The following is an 18,437-nucleotide window of genomic DNA, read 5'->3' as shown; positions in this document are numbered from 1 at the left end:
GGTAGTCATTAAAAAACTTGTGAAGCAAATGTATTATTTAGGCTTTGCCATGACAAAGTGGTTGAATACTTATTGACTCAAAACATTTCAGCTTTTCATTTTGTATTAATTTGTAAAAATGGTCTAAAACATTATTCCACTTTGACATTATGGGTTATTGTGTGTAGGCCAGTGACATCTATATTTAATCTATTTTTAAAGTCAGGCTGTAACATAACAATATGTGGATGAAGTCAAGGGGTTTGAATACTTTCTGAAAGCTCTGTGTCACTCTAATTACACTCAACAAAAATACATATATATATATATATATATATATATATATATATATATATATATATATATATACACGGAAGTATGTGGACACCCCTTCAAATTAGTGGATTCTGCTATTTCGGCCACACCCGTTGCCGACAGGTATATAAAAATTGAGCACACAGCCATGCAATCTCCATAGACAAACACTGCCAGTTGAATGGTCTTACTGAAGAGCTCAGTGACTTTCAACATGGCATCGTCATAGGATGCCACCTTTCCAACAAGTCAGTTTGTCAAATTTCTGCCCTGCTAGAGCTGACCCCCGGTTAACTGTAAGTGCTGTTATTGTGAAGTTGAAATGTCTAGGAGCAACAACGGCACAGCCGCAAAGTGGTAGGCCACACAATCTCACAGAACGGGACCACTGAAGTGCATAGCGCTTAAAAATCATCTGTCCTCGGTTGCAACACTCCTTAATGAGTTCCAAACTGCCTCTGGAAGCAACGTCCGACACAGGACCTGTTTGTCGGGAGCTTCGTGAAATGGGTTTCCATGGCCGACCAGCTGCACACAAGCCTAAGATCACCATGCTCAATGCCAAGCGTCGGCTGGGAATGGTGTAAAGCTCGCTGCCATTGGACTCTGGAGCAGTAGAAATGTGTTTTCTGGTGTGTTGAATCACACTTCACCATCTGACAAATCTGGGTTTGGCAGATGTGAGGAGAAGCCTACCTGCCCCAATGCATAGTGCCAACTGTAAAGTTTGGTGGAGGAGGAATCACGGCCCAGGGCTGTTTTCCATTGTTCGTGCTAGGCCCCTTAGTTCCAGTGAATGGAAATTTTAACACTTCGGCATACTATAACATTCTAGACAATTCTGTGCTTCCATCTTTTCGGCAACAGTTTGGACAAAACCGTTAACTGTTTCAGCATGACAATGCCCTCCCATGCACAAAGTGAGGTCCATACAGAAATGGTTTGTTGAGATCGGTGTGGAAGAACTTGACAGGCCTGTACAGAGCCCTGACCTCAACCTCACCGAACACCTGTGGGATGAATTGGAACTGCGAGCCAGGCCTAATCGCCCAACATCAGTGCCCGACCTCACTAATGCTCTTGTACCTGCCTCAACGTTCCAACATCTAGTGGAAAGCCTTCCCAGAAGAGTGGAGGCTGTTATAGCAGCAATGTTCCAACATCTAGTGGAAAGCCTTCCCAGAAGAGTGGAGGCTGTTATAGCAGCAATGTTCCAACATCTAGTGGAAAGCCTTCCCAGAAGAGTGGAGGCTGTTATAGCAGCAATGTCCCAACATCTAGTGGAAAGCCTTCCCAGAAGAGTGGAGGCTGTTATGGCAGAAAAGGATGGGGACCAACTGGGACATTTTCAGCTTCTAGGATTTTTTTACAGATCCTTGCACCATGCATTTTCATGCTGATACGTGAGTGGCGGCAGATGGACGGGCCTCAAGATCTCATGGTATTTCTGTACATTAAAATTGCCAAAAGATAAAATGCAATTGTGTTCGTTGTTCATAGCTTATGCCTGCCCATAGCATAACCTCACCACCACCACCACCATTGGGGCACTCTGTTCACGACGTTGACATCAGCAAACCGCTAGCTCACACAACGCCAGACACGCTGTCTGCCATAAGGCCGGTACAGTTGACTCCTGGATTCATCCGTGAAGAGCACACTTCTACAGCGTGCCAGTGGCCATCAACGGTGAGCGTTTGTTCACTGAAGCCGAACTGCAGTCAGGGTGAAGACCCTGGTGAGGATGACGAGCAGATGAGCTTCCCTGAGACAGTTTCTGACAGTTTGTGCAGAAATTCTTTGCTTGTGCAAACCCACACGCTTTCATCAGCTGTCGTATCAGACGATCCCTGCAGGTGAAGAAGCCTCATGTGGAGGTCCTGGGCTGCCGTGGTTACACTGTGGTCTGCGGTTGTGAGGCCGGTTGGACGTACTGCCAAATTCTCTAACTTTATATGTTAGCGAAATTAACATTCACTTCTCTGGCAACAACTCGGGTGGACATTCCTACAGTCAGCATGCCAATTGCTCTATTAAAACTTCTGTGGCATTGTGTTTTCTCGTCCCCAGCACAAGGTGCACATGTGTAATGATCAGTTTAATTCAGCTTCTTGTGATAGAAATAAGCTTGATGTGGAACATTTCTCTTTTTTAAATATTTTTTATTTCAGCTCATGAAACATGGGACCAACACTTTACATATTGCGCTTATATTTTTGTTTCAGTGTAATTCTAACAAATCAACATATATAATATACATATAATAATATAAATAAGTTATTGACTTTGTTATATCCTTGGGAAGTTGTTCAAATGTTGTGTGTAGACAGTTGAAGTTGGATGTTTACATACACCGTAGTCAAATACATTTAAACTCTGTTTTTCACAATTCCTGACATTTAATCCTAGTAAATACTGTCTTAGGTCACCACTTTATTTTAAGAATGTGAATTGTCAGAATAATAGTAGAGAGAATGATTTCTTTCAGCTTTTATTTCCCAGTGGGTCAGAAGTTTAGTTGCCTTTAAATAGTTTAACTTGGGTCAAACATTTCGGGTAGCCTTCCACAAGCTTCCCACAATAAGTTGGGTGAATTTTGGCCCATTCCTCCTGACAGAGCTGGTGTAACTGAGTCAGGTTTGTAGGCCTCCTTGCTCGCACATGATTTTTCGTCAGTTCTGCCCACACATCTATGGGATTGAGGTCAGGGCTTTGTGATGGCCACTCCAATAACTTGACTTTGTTGTCCTTAAGCCATGTTGCCACAACTTTGGAAGTATGCTTGGGGTCATTGTCCATTTGGAAGACCCATTTGCGACCAAGCTTTAACTTCCTGACTGATGTCTTGAGATGTTGCTTTAATATTTCCACGTAATTCTTTACTCATGATGCCATTTATTTTGTGAAGTGCACCAGTCCCTCTTGCAGCAAAGCACCCCCACAACATGATGCTGCCACAACATGATGCTGCCACCCCCGTGCTTAACGGTTGGTATGGTGTTCTTCAGCTTGCAAGCCTCCCCCTTTTTCCTCCAAACATAACGATGGTCATTATGGCCAAACAGTTCTATTTTTGTTTCATCAGACCAGAGGAAATTTTTACAAAATGTACGATCTTTGTCCCCATGTGCAGTTGCAAACCGTAGTCTGGCTTTTTTTTTGGCGGTTTTGGAGCAGTGGTTTCTTCCTTGCCGAGTGTCAGCTTTCAGGTTATGTTGATATAGAACTCGTTTTACTGTGGATATAAATACTTTTGTACTTGTTTCCTCCAGCATCTTCACAAGGTCCTTTGCTGCTGTTCTGGGATTGATTTGCACTTTTTGCACTAAAGTGCATTCATCTCTAGGAGACAGAACTTGTCTCCTTCCTGAGCGGTATGACGGCTGTGTGGTCCCATGATGTTTATACTTGCGTACTATTGTTTGTACGGATGAACGTGGTACCTCCAGGCGTTTGGAAATAGCTCCCAAGGATGAACCAGACTTGTGGAGGTATAAAAAAATGTTTTTTTATGAGGTCTTGGCTGATTTCCCCATGATGCCAAGCAAAGAGGCACTGAGTTTGAAGGTAGGTCCTTGGAATACATCCACAGGTAAACCTCCAATTGACTCAAATTAGGTAAATTATCTTATCAGAAGCTTCTAAAGCCATGACATTATTTTCTGGAATTTTCCAAGCTGTTTAAAGGCACAGTCAACTTAGTGTATGTAAACTTATGACCCACTGGAATTGTAATTAAGTGAAATAATCTGTAAACAATTGTTGGAAAAATGACTTGTCACGCACAAAGTAGATGTCCTAACCAACTTGCCAAAACTTGCCAAAATGTCCGACCTAAGTGTATGTAAACTTCCGACTTCAACTGTATACTGTCAAATAAAATCAATCAGGGATACTAATAAAGGCATTTGTTTTGTGATGATGCAAATCAAATCAATATCATGTCTTAGGAAGAACCGACCACTAACCCTGACCTGTACGATCAGGAACGATCAGGAGGAGGATGATGATGATGATGATGGTGGTGTTTACCTTCCTGATTTTGCAGGAACTGCAGGGGCGGTGGGAACTCATCCAGAAAGCTTTAAACAGAGAATTTTGCAGTTCCCATGATGTGAAGGTAAGTTAATGACTAAATTGATATTTTGTCTGTTCACTGTAGCAATTTTCTTTTTTTTGTAAATGTGTTTTTATTTAACCAGGTAGGCCAGTTGAGAACACCTTTATTTAACCAGGTAGGCCAGTTGAGAACACCTTTATTTAACCAGGTAGGCCAGTTGAGAACACCTTTATTTAACCAGGTAGGCCAGTTGAGAACACCTTTATTTAACCAGGTAGGCCAGTTGAGAACACCTTTATTTAACCAGGTAGGCCAGTTGAGAACACCTTTATTTAACCAGGTAGGCCAGTTGAGAACACCTTTATTTAACCAGGTAGGCCAGTTGAGAACACCTTTATTTAACCAGGTAGGCTAGTTGAAAACACCTTTATTTAACCAGGTAGGCTAGTTGAGAACACCTTTATTTAACCAGGTAGGCTAGTTGAGAACACCTTTATTTAACCAGGTAGGCTAGTTGAGAACACCTTTATTTAACCAGGTAGGCTAGTTGAGAACACCTTTATTTAACCAGGTAGGCTAGTTGAGAACACCTTTATTTAACCATTTAACCAGGTAGGCTAGTTGAAAACACCTTTATTTAACCAGGTAGGCTAGTTGAAAACACCTTTATTTAACCAGGTAGGCTAGTTGAAAACACCTTTATTTAACCAGGTAGGCTAGTTGAAAACACCTTTATTTAACCAGGTAGGCTAGTTGAGAACACCTTTATTTAACCAGGTAGGCTAGTTGAGAACACCTTTATTTAACCAGGTAGGCTAGTTGAGAACACCTTTATTTAACCAGGTAGGCTAGTTGAGAACACCTTTATTTAACCAGGTAGGCTAGTTGAGAACACCTTTATTTAACCAGGTAGGCTAGTTGAGAACACCTTTATTTAACCAGGTAGGCTAGTTGAGAACACCTTTATTTAACCAGGTAGGCTAGTTGAGAACACCTTTATTTAACCAGGTAGGCCAGTTGAGAACACCTTTATTTAACCAGGTAGGCCAGTTGAGAACACCTTTATTTAACCAGGTAGGCCAGTTGAGAACAAGTTCTCATTGACAACTGCGACCTGGCCAAGATAAAGCAAAGCAGTGCGACAAAAACAACAACAGAGTTACACATAAACAAACGTACAGTCAATAACACAATAGAAAAATCTATGTACAGTGTGTGCAAATGTAGAAGAGTAGGTAGGTAAAGGCAATAAATAGGCCATAGTGGGGAAATAATTACAATTTAGCATTAAACACTGTATTCAACATGTACAGTATCTATTGTTGACCAGATGCATCAATATTAGATATTATTATTATTATTATTAAGAGAGGATGTTTTATGTGGTGTTTAAAATGCATATCCACTGTGTTATCAAATGTGTTTTTTATTTTAGAGACAGGACCTATCTATCAAATCCATGATTGTGTAAATAATGCATGTTATTACCTGAATTGGCCATGAGATGGCACCAAGATCCTAGATATATCAAGGCAAAGATACGCACTGCAAAAAAAATAAAAGCACGCGCGTCCTGTACGGAACATTGTTTTTAATGACATTTATTGGTGTCCCCGTTTTAGAATGCCATATTGAAGTACAATGTTGCTCATGCCAAGAGATGGGACTTCACAGCTCTTCATTTGTTCTGCAACAAGGTAAGAAAGTAATGTTCTTGGGTTTTAACCATCCCACCTTCTAAAATATAGTCATCGGGCGGACCGTTTGGGTTTCAAGGACATCTGAAAAAATAAAATCCTTTTCTCTGGCCCCATCCGTTTAAACACACACACACACACACACACACACACACACACACACACACACACACACACACACACACACACACACACACACACACACACACACACACACACACACACACACACACAATCAGCATCTGGTTTTAAGAACCACTATTAAACTAATCATTAAACTAATCATGTTTTTAGTATCCATGAATATACCAGTCAAACCACAGGGCTGTCGTGATCTAGTCTGGTTCAGACCAATGATCTGTTCATACGGAGTCAGTCATCTGGCTACAATCTGCCTCTCTAAAGACCGCACCCGTTATACAGCAGACGCTGTGTATTATCGGTGAAGCGTTACTTTTCTTTAATAAAATAGTTTTGAAGTGACAAACTGATTTTACATTTATCACTGTCTGTCTTCCCCCTATTAATATTTAGGTCTTAAAAATCGCTGGTAAAAAAAACCCAACAACGATAGATTAAATAACTCATGAATCTGTAAATTGTGAATAACTTACTCTGGGGACTAGCCTCTTTACTGTCTGAAACGCAATGGTGTCTAGGATGACGTCGTCCCCAAAGTGACTGTACGTACATACCCCAACCAGAAGCAATGGATTACAGGCAACACCCGCACTGAGCTAAAGGGTAGAGCTGCCGCTTTCAAGGAGTGGGACTGTAACTTGGAAGCCAATAAGAAATCCCGCTGGGCCGTACAGATTACCAGGATGTGTACTGCGAGCATGCGCTGACCAACTGGCAAGTGTCTTCACTGACATTTTCAACCTCTCCCTGTCCGAGTCTGTAATATCAACATGTTTTAAGAAGAACACCATAGTGCCTGTGCCCAAGAACACCAAGGTAACCTGCCTAAATGGCTACAGACCCGTAGTACTCACGTCCGTAGCCATGAAGTGCTTTGAAAGGCTGGTAATGGCTCACATCAACACCATTATCCCAGAAACCGTAGACCCACTCCAATTTGCATACCGCCCAAACAGATCCACAGATGATGCAATCTCTATTGCACTCCACACTGCCCTTTCCCACCTGGACAAAAGGAACACCTATGTGAGAATGGTCCTTGTGTGGTCCTTCTGTAGCTCAGTTGGTAGAGCATGGCACTTGTAACGCCAGGGTAGTGGGTTCGATCCCCGGGACCACCCATACGTAGAATGTATGCACACATGACTGTAAGTCGCTTTGGATAAAAGCGTCTGCTAAATGGCATATATGAGAATGCTATTCATTGATTACAGCTCAGTATTCAATACCACAATACCACAATACCACATACCATCAAAGCTCATCACTAAGGTAAGGACCCTGGGATTAAACACCTAGGTAACACATCCACCACGCTGATCCTCAACACAGGGGTCCCTCAGGGGTGCGTGCTCAGTCCCCTCCTGTACTCCCTGTTCACTCATGAATGAACGGCCAGGCACAACTCCAACACCATAATTAAGTTTGCCGATGACAGAACAGTGGTAGGCCTGATCACCGACAATGAATAGACAGCCTATAGGAAGGAGGTCATAAACCTGGCCGTGTGGTGCCAGGACAACAACCTATCCCTCAACGTGATTAAGACAAAGATGATTGTGGACTACAGGAAAAAAAGAGGACCAAGCACACCCCCATTCTCATCGCCGGGGCTGCAGTGGAGCAGGTTGAGAGCTTCAAGTTCATTGGTACATGGTCCAAAAACACCAAGACAGTTGTGAAGAGGGCACGACAAAACCTATTCCCCCTCAGGAGACTGAAAAGACTTGGCATGGGTCCTCAGATCCTCAAAATGTTCTACAGCTGCACCCTCCAGAGCAGTGGTTGCATCACCGCCTGGTGTGGCAACTGCTCTACCGCCGACCGCGAGGCACTACAGAGGGTGATGCGTACAACCCAGTACATCACCGGGGCCAAGCTTCCTGCCATCCAGGACCTCTATACCAGGTGGTGTCTGAGGAAGGCCCTAAGAATTGTGAAAGACTCCAGCCACCTAAATCATCGACTGTTCTCTCTGCTACCGCACGGCAAGCGGTACCGGAGCGCCAAGTCTAGGTCCAAGAGGGTTCTAAAACAGCTTCTACCCCCAAGCCATAAGACTCCTGAACACCTAATCAAAGGGCTTGCCAGACTATTCGCATTGTCCCCTCTTTTACACCGCTGCTAATCTTGGTTTTAACATCTATGCATAGTCATTTTAAGAACTCTACCTATATCTATATATTACCTCAACTAAATGGTGCCCCCCGCACATTGACTCTGTACCGGTACACCCCTGCATATAGTCTCACTATTGTTATTTTACTAATGCTCTTTAATTAATTACTTGTTACTTTTTTTTCTAATTCTTATCTGTATTTTTAAAAATTTCTCTGTGTGTATATATATATATATATAACTGCTTTGTTGGTTTAAGGGCTTGTAAGTCGGCATTACACTGTAAGGTTGTATTCGGCACAAGTGACTAATAAAATGTAATTTGATAGATCATTTACAGGGCCATACAGCCCAGCGAAGACCTGGATGCACTCAGTGATGAGAGAGCTGCCTTATTGGCTGTCTTATCTAGTGGCAAACTCACCATCCTCTACTCATCTCTCTGTCTCTCCCTCTCTTTGTCTCTGTCTGCCTGTGTGTCTGTCTGCCTGTGTGTCTGTCTGCCTGCCTGTGTGTCTGTCTGCCTGTGTGTCTGTCTGTCTGTGTCTCTGTCTGTCTGTGTCTCTGTCTGTCTGTGTCTCTGTCTGTCTGTGTCTCTGTCTGTCTGTCTGTGTCTCTGTCTGTCTGCCTGTGTCTCTGTCTGCCTGTGTCTCTGTCTGCCTGTGTCTCTGTCTGCCTGTGTCTCTGTCTGCCTGTGTCTCTGTCTCTGTGTCTCTGTCTGTCTTATCTAGTGGCAAACTCACCATCCTCTACTCATCTCTCTGTCTCTCCCTCCCTTTGTCTCTGTCTGCCTGTGTGGCTGTCTGCCTGTGTGGCTGTCTGCCTGCCTGTGTGGCTGTCTGCCTGTCTGTGTCTCTGTCTGTCTTATCTAGTGGCAAACTCACCATCCTCTACTCATCTCTCTGTCTCTCCCTCTCTTTGTCTCTGTTGTCTGCCTGTGTCTCTGTCTGCCTGTGTCTCTGTCTGCCTGTGTCTCTGTCTGCCTGTGTCTCTGTCTGCCTGTGTCTGTCTGTCTGTGTCTCTGTCTGTCTGTGTCTCTGTCTGTCTTATCTAGTGGCAAACTCACCATCCTCTACTCATCTCTCTGTCTCTCCCTCTCTTTGTCTCTGTTGTCTGCCTGTGTCTCTGTCTGCCTGTGTCTCTGTCTGCCTGTGTCTCTGTCTGCCTGTGTCTCTGTCTGTCTGTGTCTCTGTCTGTCTTATCTAGTGGCAAACTCTCCATCCTCTACTCATCTCTCTGTCTCTCCCTCCCTTTGTCTCTGTCTGCCTGTGTGTCTGCCTGTGTCTGTCTCTCTCTCTTATCTGTCGCCAGTTGGCACCTGTCCTGTCTTGTTGCTGTAGCTACAGTTCTTGCTTGGTCCCAAATATTTTGTGCTCTCTTGCTGACGATCACAATATGAGTTGGCAAGACGACACTTACCCATCTGGGACCAGGCTACAGCAGACCAGTCAGAGAGAACCTCCAAATAAACGCAACACCAGCACCTGCCTGCTATCTAGCTAACCGTCACTAGGGAAAATGGGATCAATTTGCCTGCTATCTAGCTAACCGTCACTAGGGAAAATGGGATCAATTTGCCTGCTATCTAGCTAACCGTCACTAGGGAAAATGGGATCAATTTGCCTGCTATCTAGCTAACCGTCACTAGGGAAAATGGGATCCATCTGCCTCAGTCTCCTGAGGGGTAATAGGTGTTGTCGTGCCCTCTTCACGACTGTCTTGGTGTGCTTGTACCATGTTAGTTTATTGGTGATGTCACCCCGTCTTTTATAAAAGGAATTGGTGTCCACATCTTGACAGTCAATTGGTTTATAAAGTCCAGTCATCAACTGATTTTAAAGGAGCGGTGTGTCGTTCTCTCTACAGCTCTGCTGTTTGTTCTTCTAACATCCCCTTTTAATGCCGATGATCCTGTCATTTACTTGACAGTCAATTGGTTTATAAAGTCTTTAATACTAAATTAAGTGATTAATACTGTTATTTACTTGACAGTCAATTGGTTTATAAAGTCTTTAAATACTAAATTAAGTGATTAATACTGTTATTTACTTGACAGTCAATTGGTTTATAAAGTCTTTAATACTAAATTAAGTGATTAATACTGTTATTTACTGTTGTGCCTCGTGTGCATTTTATTATTTTTATACTGTTCAACATACCTTGTGTCAATTGAAGCTTATCCTCAATACTGACGAAACTAAAGGTGTTTTCTAAAGCAAGAAATAGACCTCTGAACCGTTCACCTATTATTTATCACCTATCAGGGGATTGAGACTGTAACCTCATATAAATATCTTGGAGTTTTAATTGATGACGGCCTCTCTTTTTAAATTGCGTATTCAACAATTTACAAAAAAATTGAAGGTGAAATTGGGATTTTATTTTAGGAATAAGGGTTTTCTTTTGAAGCCAGAAGGAGGCTAGTAATCAGCTACATTTATGCCTTTACTAGACTATGGGGATATTTTATATATGAATGCTTCCGCTCAGTGTTTGAGATCAATTGACACTCTTTACCATGGCACTTTGAGATTTATTTTAAACTGCAAAACCCTTACGCACCACTGCACTTTGTATACCAGGGTTGGCTGGCCTTCTAGTCACCCGTAGGCTCAGTCACTGGTATACTTTTATTTACAAAGCCATTTTGGGTTTACTACCTTTTTATTTGGGCATTTTTATTGTTCAGAAATGTGGTGGGTACTCTCTTCGTTCGCTGGACGTTATCCTGCTAACTGTTCCAAATTGCTGTTTTAGACTCTTGTGAATTCTATGGTTTTTACTAGATTACTTGTGGTTTTTCACGTTTGTCTGTAATTGTTGTAATGACTTGGTGCTGCCTCTCTTGGCCAGGACGCTCTTGAAAAAATAGATTTTTAATCTCAATGTGCCCTTCCTGGTTAAATAAAGGTTTAATAATAAATAGCTCCAGTTACGAGAGAATAGAATTGATTGAAAAGACACCATTTCATTGTTTGTTTGTTTGTTTGTTGTTTATTGTCTTGAGAAAATACAGTACCAGGCAAAAGGTTACACACACAAATCAAAATCAAATGTATTTGTAAAGCTCTTCTTACATCAGCTGATATCTCAAAGTGCTGTACAGAAACCCAGCCTGAAACCCCAAACAGCAAGCAATGCAGGTGTAGAAGCACGGTGGCTAGGAAAAACTCCCTAGAAAGGCCAAAACCTAGGAAGAAACCTAGAGAGGAACCAGGCTATGTGGGGTGGCCAGTCCTCCTCTGGCTGTGCCGGGTGGAGATTATAACAGAACATGGCCAAGATGTTCAAATGTTCATAAATGACCAGCATGGTCCAATAATAATAAGGCAGAACAGTTGAAACTGGAGCAGCAGCACGGCCAGGTGGACTGGGGACAGCAAGGAGTCATCACGCCAGGTAGTCCTGAGGCATGGTCCTAGGGCCTAAGTCCTCACACGTACTAATTTTTATTTTTTATTTTTACTATTTTCTACATTGTAGAATAATAGTGAAGACATCAAAACTATGAAATAACACCAATCATATAGTAACCAAAAAAGTGTTAAACAAATCTGAATATATTTCAGATTCTTCAAAGTATTTGCAAAGCTGTCATCAAGGCAAAAGGGTGGCTATTTTGAAGATTCTCAAATATATATATAAAAATAAATGAGTTTAACACTTTTTTTTTTGGTTACTACATGAATCCATATGTGTGTTATTTCATCGTTTTGATGTCTTCACTATTCTATATATCCCTCTATTTCGAGCGTCAAGACGGCAGATAGCCTAGTGGTTAGAGCATTGGGCCAGTAACCGAAAGGTTGCTGGATCGAATCCCCGAGCTCACAAGGTAAAAAACAAGGCAGTTAACCCCACTGTTCCTCGGGCGCCAAAGACGTGGATGTTGATTAAGGCAACCCCCCCCATAAATCTCTCACTCAGAGGGGTCGGGTTAAATGCGGAACACACATTTCAGTTAAATGCATTCAGTTGTACAACTGACTAGGTACCCCGCTCCCCACCCTTTCCCATTTTCTTTATCTTTAGGCACAAAATGTAATTGATATAATGTACAGTACGTATGAGAATGGCCATGCGGTGTCGGCAGCTATACATTCAGTGGGGAAACAGGAGTCGAGAACTCATTTAATCCCATTCCGTATGAAGGTAAGCGTTTAGTAGGCTGTCGGAGGAAAACAGCTGCCTGACATCATATATCACAGAGAAAACACATTATTCCATTCTTAAACCTGTCACGTTGATTTGCAAAACACTTATGTCATAAATCATGTTTTATAGAATGAATTATTTACATTTTGTTTTACACTGACACATAGGAAATACAATACATGAACAAAAGTCTGGACACCTGCTCGTCGAACATCTCATTCCAAAATCATTAATATGGAGTTCGTCCCCCACCTTTGCTGCTGTAACAGCCTCCTCCACTCTTCTGGGAAGGCTTTCCACTAGATGTTTGGAACATTGCTGCTATAACAGCCTCCACTCTTCTGGGAAGGCTTTCCACTAGATGTTTGGAACATTGCTGCTATAACAGCCTCCACTCTTCTGGGAAGGCTTTCCACTAGATGTTGGAACATTGCTTCTATAACAGCCTCCACTCTTCTGGGAAGGCTTTCCACTAGATGTTTGGAACATTGCTGCTATAACAGCCTCCACTCTTCTGGGAAGGCTTTCCACTAGATGTTTGGAACATTGCTGCTATAACAGCCTCCACTCTTCTGGGAAGGCTTTCCACTAGATGTTGGAACATTGCTTCTATAACAGCCTCCACTCTTCTGGGAAGGCTTTCCACTAGATGTTGGAACATTGCTGCTATAACAGCCTCCACTCTTCTGGGAAGGCTTTCCACTAGATGTTGGAACATTGCTGCTATAACAGCCTCCACTCTTCTGGGAAGGCTTTCCACTAGATGTTGGAACATTGCTGCTATAACAGCCTCCACTCTTCTGGGAAGGCTTTCCACTAGATGTTGGAACATTGCTGCTATAACAGCCTCCACTCTTCTGGGAAGGCTTTCCACTAGATGTTGGAACATTGCTGCTATAACAGCCTCCACTCTTCTGGGAAGGCTTTCCACTAGATGTTGGAACATTGCTGCTATAACAGCCTCCACTCTTCTGGGAAGAGTTTCCACTAGATGTTGGAACATTTCTGAGGGGACTTAATTCCATTCAAATCAAATTTACTGCTCACATACACACATTTAGCATGTGTTATTGAGGGTGTAGCAAAATGCTTATGTTTAACAGTGCAGAAGCATCTAACAACTCAAAACAATACACACATGTAAAAAATAATGGCATTAATGGGGTACCGATGTTTGGCGATTTGGCTAACAGTCAGTGTTCATTGAGGTCAGGGCTCTGTGCAGGCCATTCAAATTCTTCCACACCGATCTCAACCATTACTGTATGGACCTTGCTTTGTGCACGGGGGCATTGTCATGCTGAAACAGGAAAGAGCCTTCCCCAAACTGCTGCCACGAAGTTGGAGGCACAGAATTGTCTATGCAGCAGCGTTGAGATTTCCCTTCACTGGAACTCAAGGGGCCCGAACCATTAGTCCTCCTCCACCAAACTTTACAGTTGGCACTATGCATTGGGGCAGGTGGCCTTCTCCTGCCATCGGCCAAACCTGCCAGACGGTGAAGTGTGATTCATCACTCCAGAGAACGTGTTTCCACTTCCGCTCCAGAGTCCAGTGGCGGCGAGCTTTACACCAGTCCTGCCGAGGCATTGCGCATGATTAACTTAGGCTTTTGTGAGGCTGCTCGGTCAGGCTGCTCGGGGTCAGGCTGCTCGGTCAGGCCATGGAAAACCATATCATGAAGTACCGACAAACAGCGTTGTGCGGTTGCTTCCAGAGGCAGTTTGGAACTCTGTTAGTGTTGCAACCGAGGACCATTTTTTTTTATGTGCTACGCGCTTTTGTGTCCTACCACTTCGCGGCTGAGCCGTTGTTGCTCCTAGACGTTTCCACTTGACAATAACAGCACTTACCAGGGCAGGCAGAACTTTGACGGAACTGACTTGTTGGAAAGGTGGCATCCAATGAAGGTGCTGCGTTGAAAGTCACTGAGCTCTTCAGTAACGCCATTTTACTGGCAATGTTTGTCTATGGAGATTGCATGGCTGTGTGCTCGATTTGTATACACCTGTCAGCAACGGGTGTGGTTGATATAGCCGAATACACATTTGAAGGGGTGTCCACACACTTTTTGTATATGTAGTGGCCATATTTTTCCTCACAATAAAATTGAAGCGACGTGCGCTTGTATCAGGAGACACTTGTTTTTATGAAATCAAAAAACAGAAATATGAGGTACCAGATTCTAGAATACACACACACACTGTGTATTTTTTGGGAAAACTGACAAGCTAATAACTTGATGTACAGCATAGGTGGGGGAGGGATAGAGAGGGAGGGGAGGTAGTGGTAAATATAGAGAGGAGGAGGTAGTGGTAAATATAGAGAGGAGGAGGTAGTGGTAAATATAGAGAGGAGGAGGTAGTGGTAAATATAGAGAGGAGGAGGTAGTGGTAAATATAGAGAGGAGGAGGTAGTGGTAAATATAGAGAGGAGGAGGTAGTGGTAAATATAGAGAGGAGGAGGTAGTGGTAAATATAGAGAGGAGGAGGTAGTGGTAAATATAGAGAGGAGGAGGTAGTGGTAAATATAGAAGGAGGAGGTAGTGGTAAATATAGAGCAGGAGGTTTGTAAATATAGAGAGGAGGAGGGCTGTGTGGTAAATATAGAGAGGAGGAGGTAGTGGTAAATATAGAGAGGAGGAGGTAGTGGTAAATATAGAGAGGAGGAGGTAGTGGTAAATATAGAGGAATAGGAGGTAGTGGTAAATATAGAGAGGAGGAGGTAGTGGTAAATATAGAAGGAGGAGGTAGTGGTAAATATAGAGCAGGAGGAGGTAGTGGTAAATATAGAGGGAGGAGGAGGTAGTGGTAAATATAGAGAGGAGGAGGTAGTGGTAAATATAGAGAGGAGGAGGTAGTGGTAAATATAGAGAGGAGGAGGTAGTGGTAAATATAGAGAGGAGGAGGTAGTGGTAAATATAGAGAGGAGGTAGTGGTAAATATAGAGAGGAGGAGGTAGTGGTAAATATAGAGAGGAGGAGGTAGTGGTAAATATAGAGAGGAGGAGGTAGTGGTAAATATAGAGAGGAGGAGGTAGTGGTAAATATAGAGAGGAGGAGGTAGTGGTAAATATAGAGAGGAGGAGGTAGTGGTAAATATAGAGAGGAGGAGGTTGTGGTAAATATAGAGAGGAGGAGGTTGTGGTAAATATAGAGAGGAGGAGAATGGAGGTAGTGGTAAATATAGAGAGGAGGAGAATGGAGGTAGTGGTAAATATAGAGAGGAGGTTGTGGTAAATATAGAGAGAAGGAGAGAGGGGGTAGTGGTAAATATAGAGGAGAGGAGGTTGTGGTAAATATAGAGAGGAGGAGGTAGTGGTAAATATAGAGAGGAGGAGGTAGTGGTAAATATAGAGAGGAGGTAGTGGTAAATATAGAGAGGAGGTTGTGGTAAATATAGAGAGGAGGTTGTGGTAAATATAGAGAGAAGGAGAGAGGGGGTAGTGGTAAATATAGAGGAGAGGAGGTTGTGGTAAATATAGAGAGGAGGAGGTAGTGGTAAATATAGAGAGGAGGAGGTAGTGGTAAATATAGAGAGGAGGAGGTAGTGGTAAATATAGAGAGGAGGAGGTAGTGGTAAATATAGAGAGGAGGAGGTAGTGGTAAATATAGAGAGGAGGAGGTAGTGGTAAATATAGAGAGGAGGAGGTTGTGGTAAATATAGAGAGGAGGAGGTAGTGGTAAATATAGAGAGGAGGAGAATGGAGGTAGTGGTAAATATAGAGAGGAGGTTAATGGAGGTAGTGGTAAATATAGAGAGGAGGTTGTGGTAAATATAGAGAGAAGGAGAGAGGGGGTAGTGGTAAATATAGAGGAGAGGAGGTTGTGGTAAATATAGAGAGGAGGAGGTAGTGGTAAATATAGAGAGGAGGAGGTAGTGGTAAATATAAAGAGGAGGAGGTAGTGGTAAATATAGAGAGGAGAGAGGGGGTAGTGGTAAATATAGAGAGGAGGTGGTGGTAAATATAGAGAGAAGGAGAGAGAGGGTAGTGGTAAATATAGAGGTAGTGGTAAATATAGAGAGGAGGTAGTGGTAAATATAGAGAGGAGGAGGTAGTGGTAAATATAGAGGTAGTGGTAAATATAGAGGTAGTGGTAAATATAGAGGTAGTGGTAAATATAGAGAGGAGGAGGTAGTGGTAAATATAGAGAGGAGGTAGTGGTAAATATAGAGAGGAGGTAGTGGTAAATATAGAGAGGAGGTAGTGGTAAATATAGAGAGGAGGGAGGTAGTGGTAAATATAGAGAGGAGGAGAATGGAGGTAGTGGTAAATATAGAGAGGAGGAGAATGGAGGTAGTGGTAAATATAGAGAGGAGAGAGGGGTAGTGGTAAATATAGAGAGGAGGAGGTAGTGGTAAATATAGAAGGAGGAGAATGGAGGTAGTGGTAGATATAGAGAGGAGAGAGGGGGTAGTGGTAAATATAGAGAGGAGGTGGTGGTAAATGTAGAGAGGAGGAGAGAGGAGGTAGTGGTAAATATAGAGAGGAGAGAGGGGGTAGTGGTAAATATAGAGAGGAGGTAGTGGTAAATATGAATCTGTCTCCCATCTTCAGCCCCCTCTCCTCGGCAGCCCCCTCTCCGGTCTCTGCCAGCCCCCTCTCCGGTCTCTGCCAGCCCCCTCTCCTCGGCAGCCCCCTCTCCGGTCTCTGCCAGCCCCCTCTCCGGTCTCTGCCAGCCCCCTCTCCTCTCCTCGGCAGCCCCCTCTCCTCTTACTTGATGACTTTCAGTTTGATGTGATGTATAGACCTGTTTCAAGTCAAAACAGCCAGGGTTAGTTCAGTTGATTTAATCGTCTGTCTCCCTGTGATTTAGAGGTAACCCGGGGCAATGCTAGCTCAGCTAAATCCCATCTCTTCCATCCCTACCCATCAGGCCCTGCTTCATTCATTATACCCAGAGGGATCGGTTATGATTTCACCCAGGTTATTACTTATGACAGTGTTTAGTCAGGCCCTGTTTCCTACAATATAAATGCCTCTCCTGTGGCCCAATGCTAAATCGGCAGTCAAGTCTCCCTGTCTCTACTCTGTCCAGGAAGTGAGCACACTTCCTATCCTTCACACATGAGACACACACACGCACTGATAGACGCGCAGGCAGGCACACACACACACACACACACACACGCACGCACTGATAGACGCGCAGGCAGGCACACACACACACACACACACGCACTGATAGACGCACAGGCAGGCACACACACACACACGCACTGATAGACGCGCAGGCAGGCACACACACACACACACGCACGCACTGATAGACGCGCAGGCAGGCACGCGCACACACACACACACACACACACACACGCACTGATAGACGCACAGGCAGGCACGCGCACACACACACACACACACACACACGCACTGATAGACGCACAGGCAGGCACGCGCACACACACACACACACACACACACACACGCACTGATAGACGCACAGGCAGGCACGCGCACACACACACACACACTCACACTCACACTCACACTCACTCATGGTTCATGATCATCTGTTCGAGGAAGAAGCCACGTTTAATCAGACCCCCCCCCACATGCTCCCTCCCTAAAACCTTGATGAAATTGCTCAGTGATTGATCACACTGACATCTGTCAGCCGATACGGCTGTAAATAAATACATGGTTGTAAATATCTTCAATGATGGAGTAACAGCACTTAGGCCTATATGGGTCATTCTACAGAAGGGGGGTGTAATTTTTATTCATTTTTAACATTAGTATGTGTATCCTATTTTTCCCCCAGACTTTCAGCACATGTGTTCCAGGTAGACACATTATATATATATATATATATATATATATATATATATATATATATATATATATACGCACTACTCACACACTTCATATTGCATATTATCCTAAATTCATTACAACCCCACTAAATTTGTGTTCCAGGTAGACATTGCTTGCACAGTGTAGTGTTCATGTTGATGATTTAATTTCAGAAG

The 18,437-nt window shown here is 43.3% G+C and overlaps 1 protein-coding gene across 4 annotated transcripts in view; it reads left to right on the top strand.

Moving 5' to 3' along the window:
• Positions 1 to 18,437, top strand: part of LOC118381723 (poly(ADP-ribose) glycohydrolase-like) — a 177,978-nt gene that overhangs the window by 9,820 nt on the left and 149,721 nt on the right. For all 4 annotated transcript variants that reach the window (XR_008077883.1, XR_008077884.1, XR_008077882.1 and 1 more), the window contains 2 exons: positions 4,343 to 4,414; positions 5,977 to 6,051. Coding sequence is in view for 1 of the 4 variants with exons in the window: in XM_052477575.1 (XP_052333535.1) it covers positions 4,343 to 4,414; positions 5,977 to 6,051 (147 nt within the window). In the remaining 3 variants the exon portion in view is untranslated. The remainder of the gene's footprint in view (positions 1 to 4,342; positions 4,415 to 5,976; positions 6,052 to 18,437) is intronic.

The sequence above is a fragment of the Oncorhynchus keta genome, chromosome 24 (assembly GCF_023373465.1).
Source record: "Oncorhynchus keta strain PuntledgeMale-10-30-2019 chromosome 24, Oket_V2, whole genome shotgun sequence".
NCBI lineage: Eukaryota > Metazoa > Chordata > Actinopteri > Salmoniformes > Salmonidae > Oncorhynchus > Oncorhynchus keta.
This window is presented reverse-complemented; position numbering and strand designations above follow the sequence as displayed.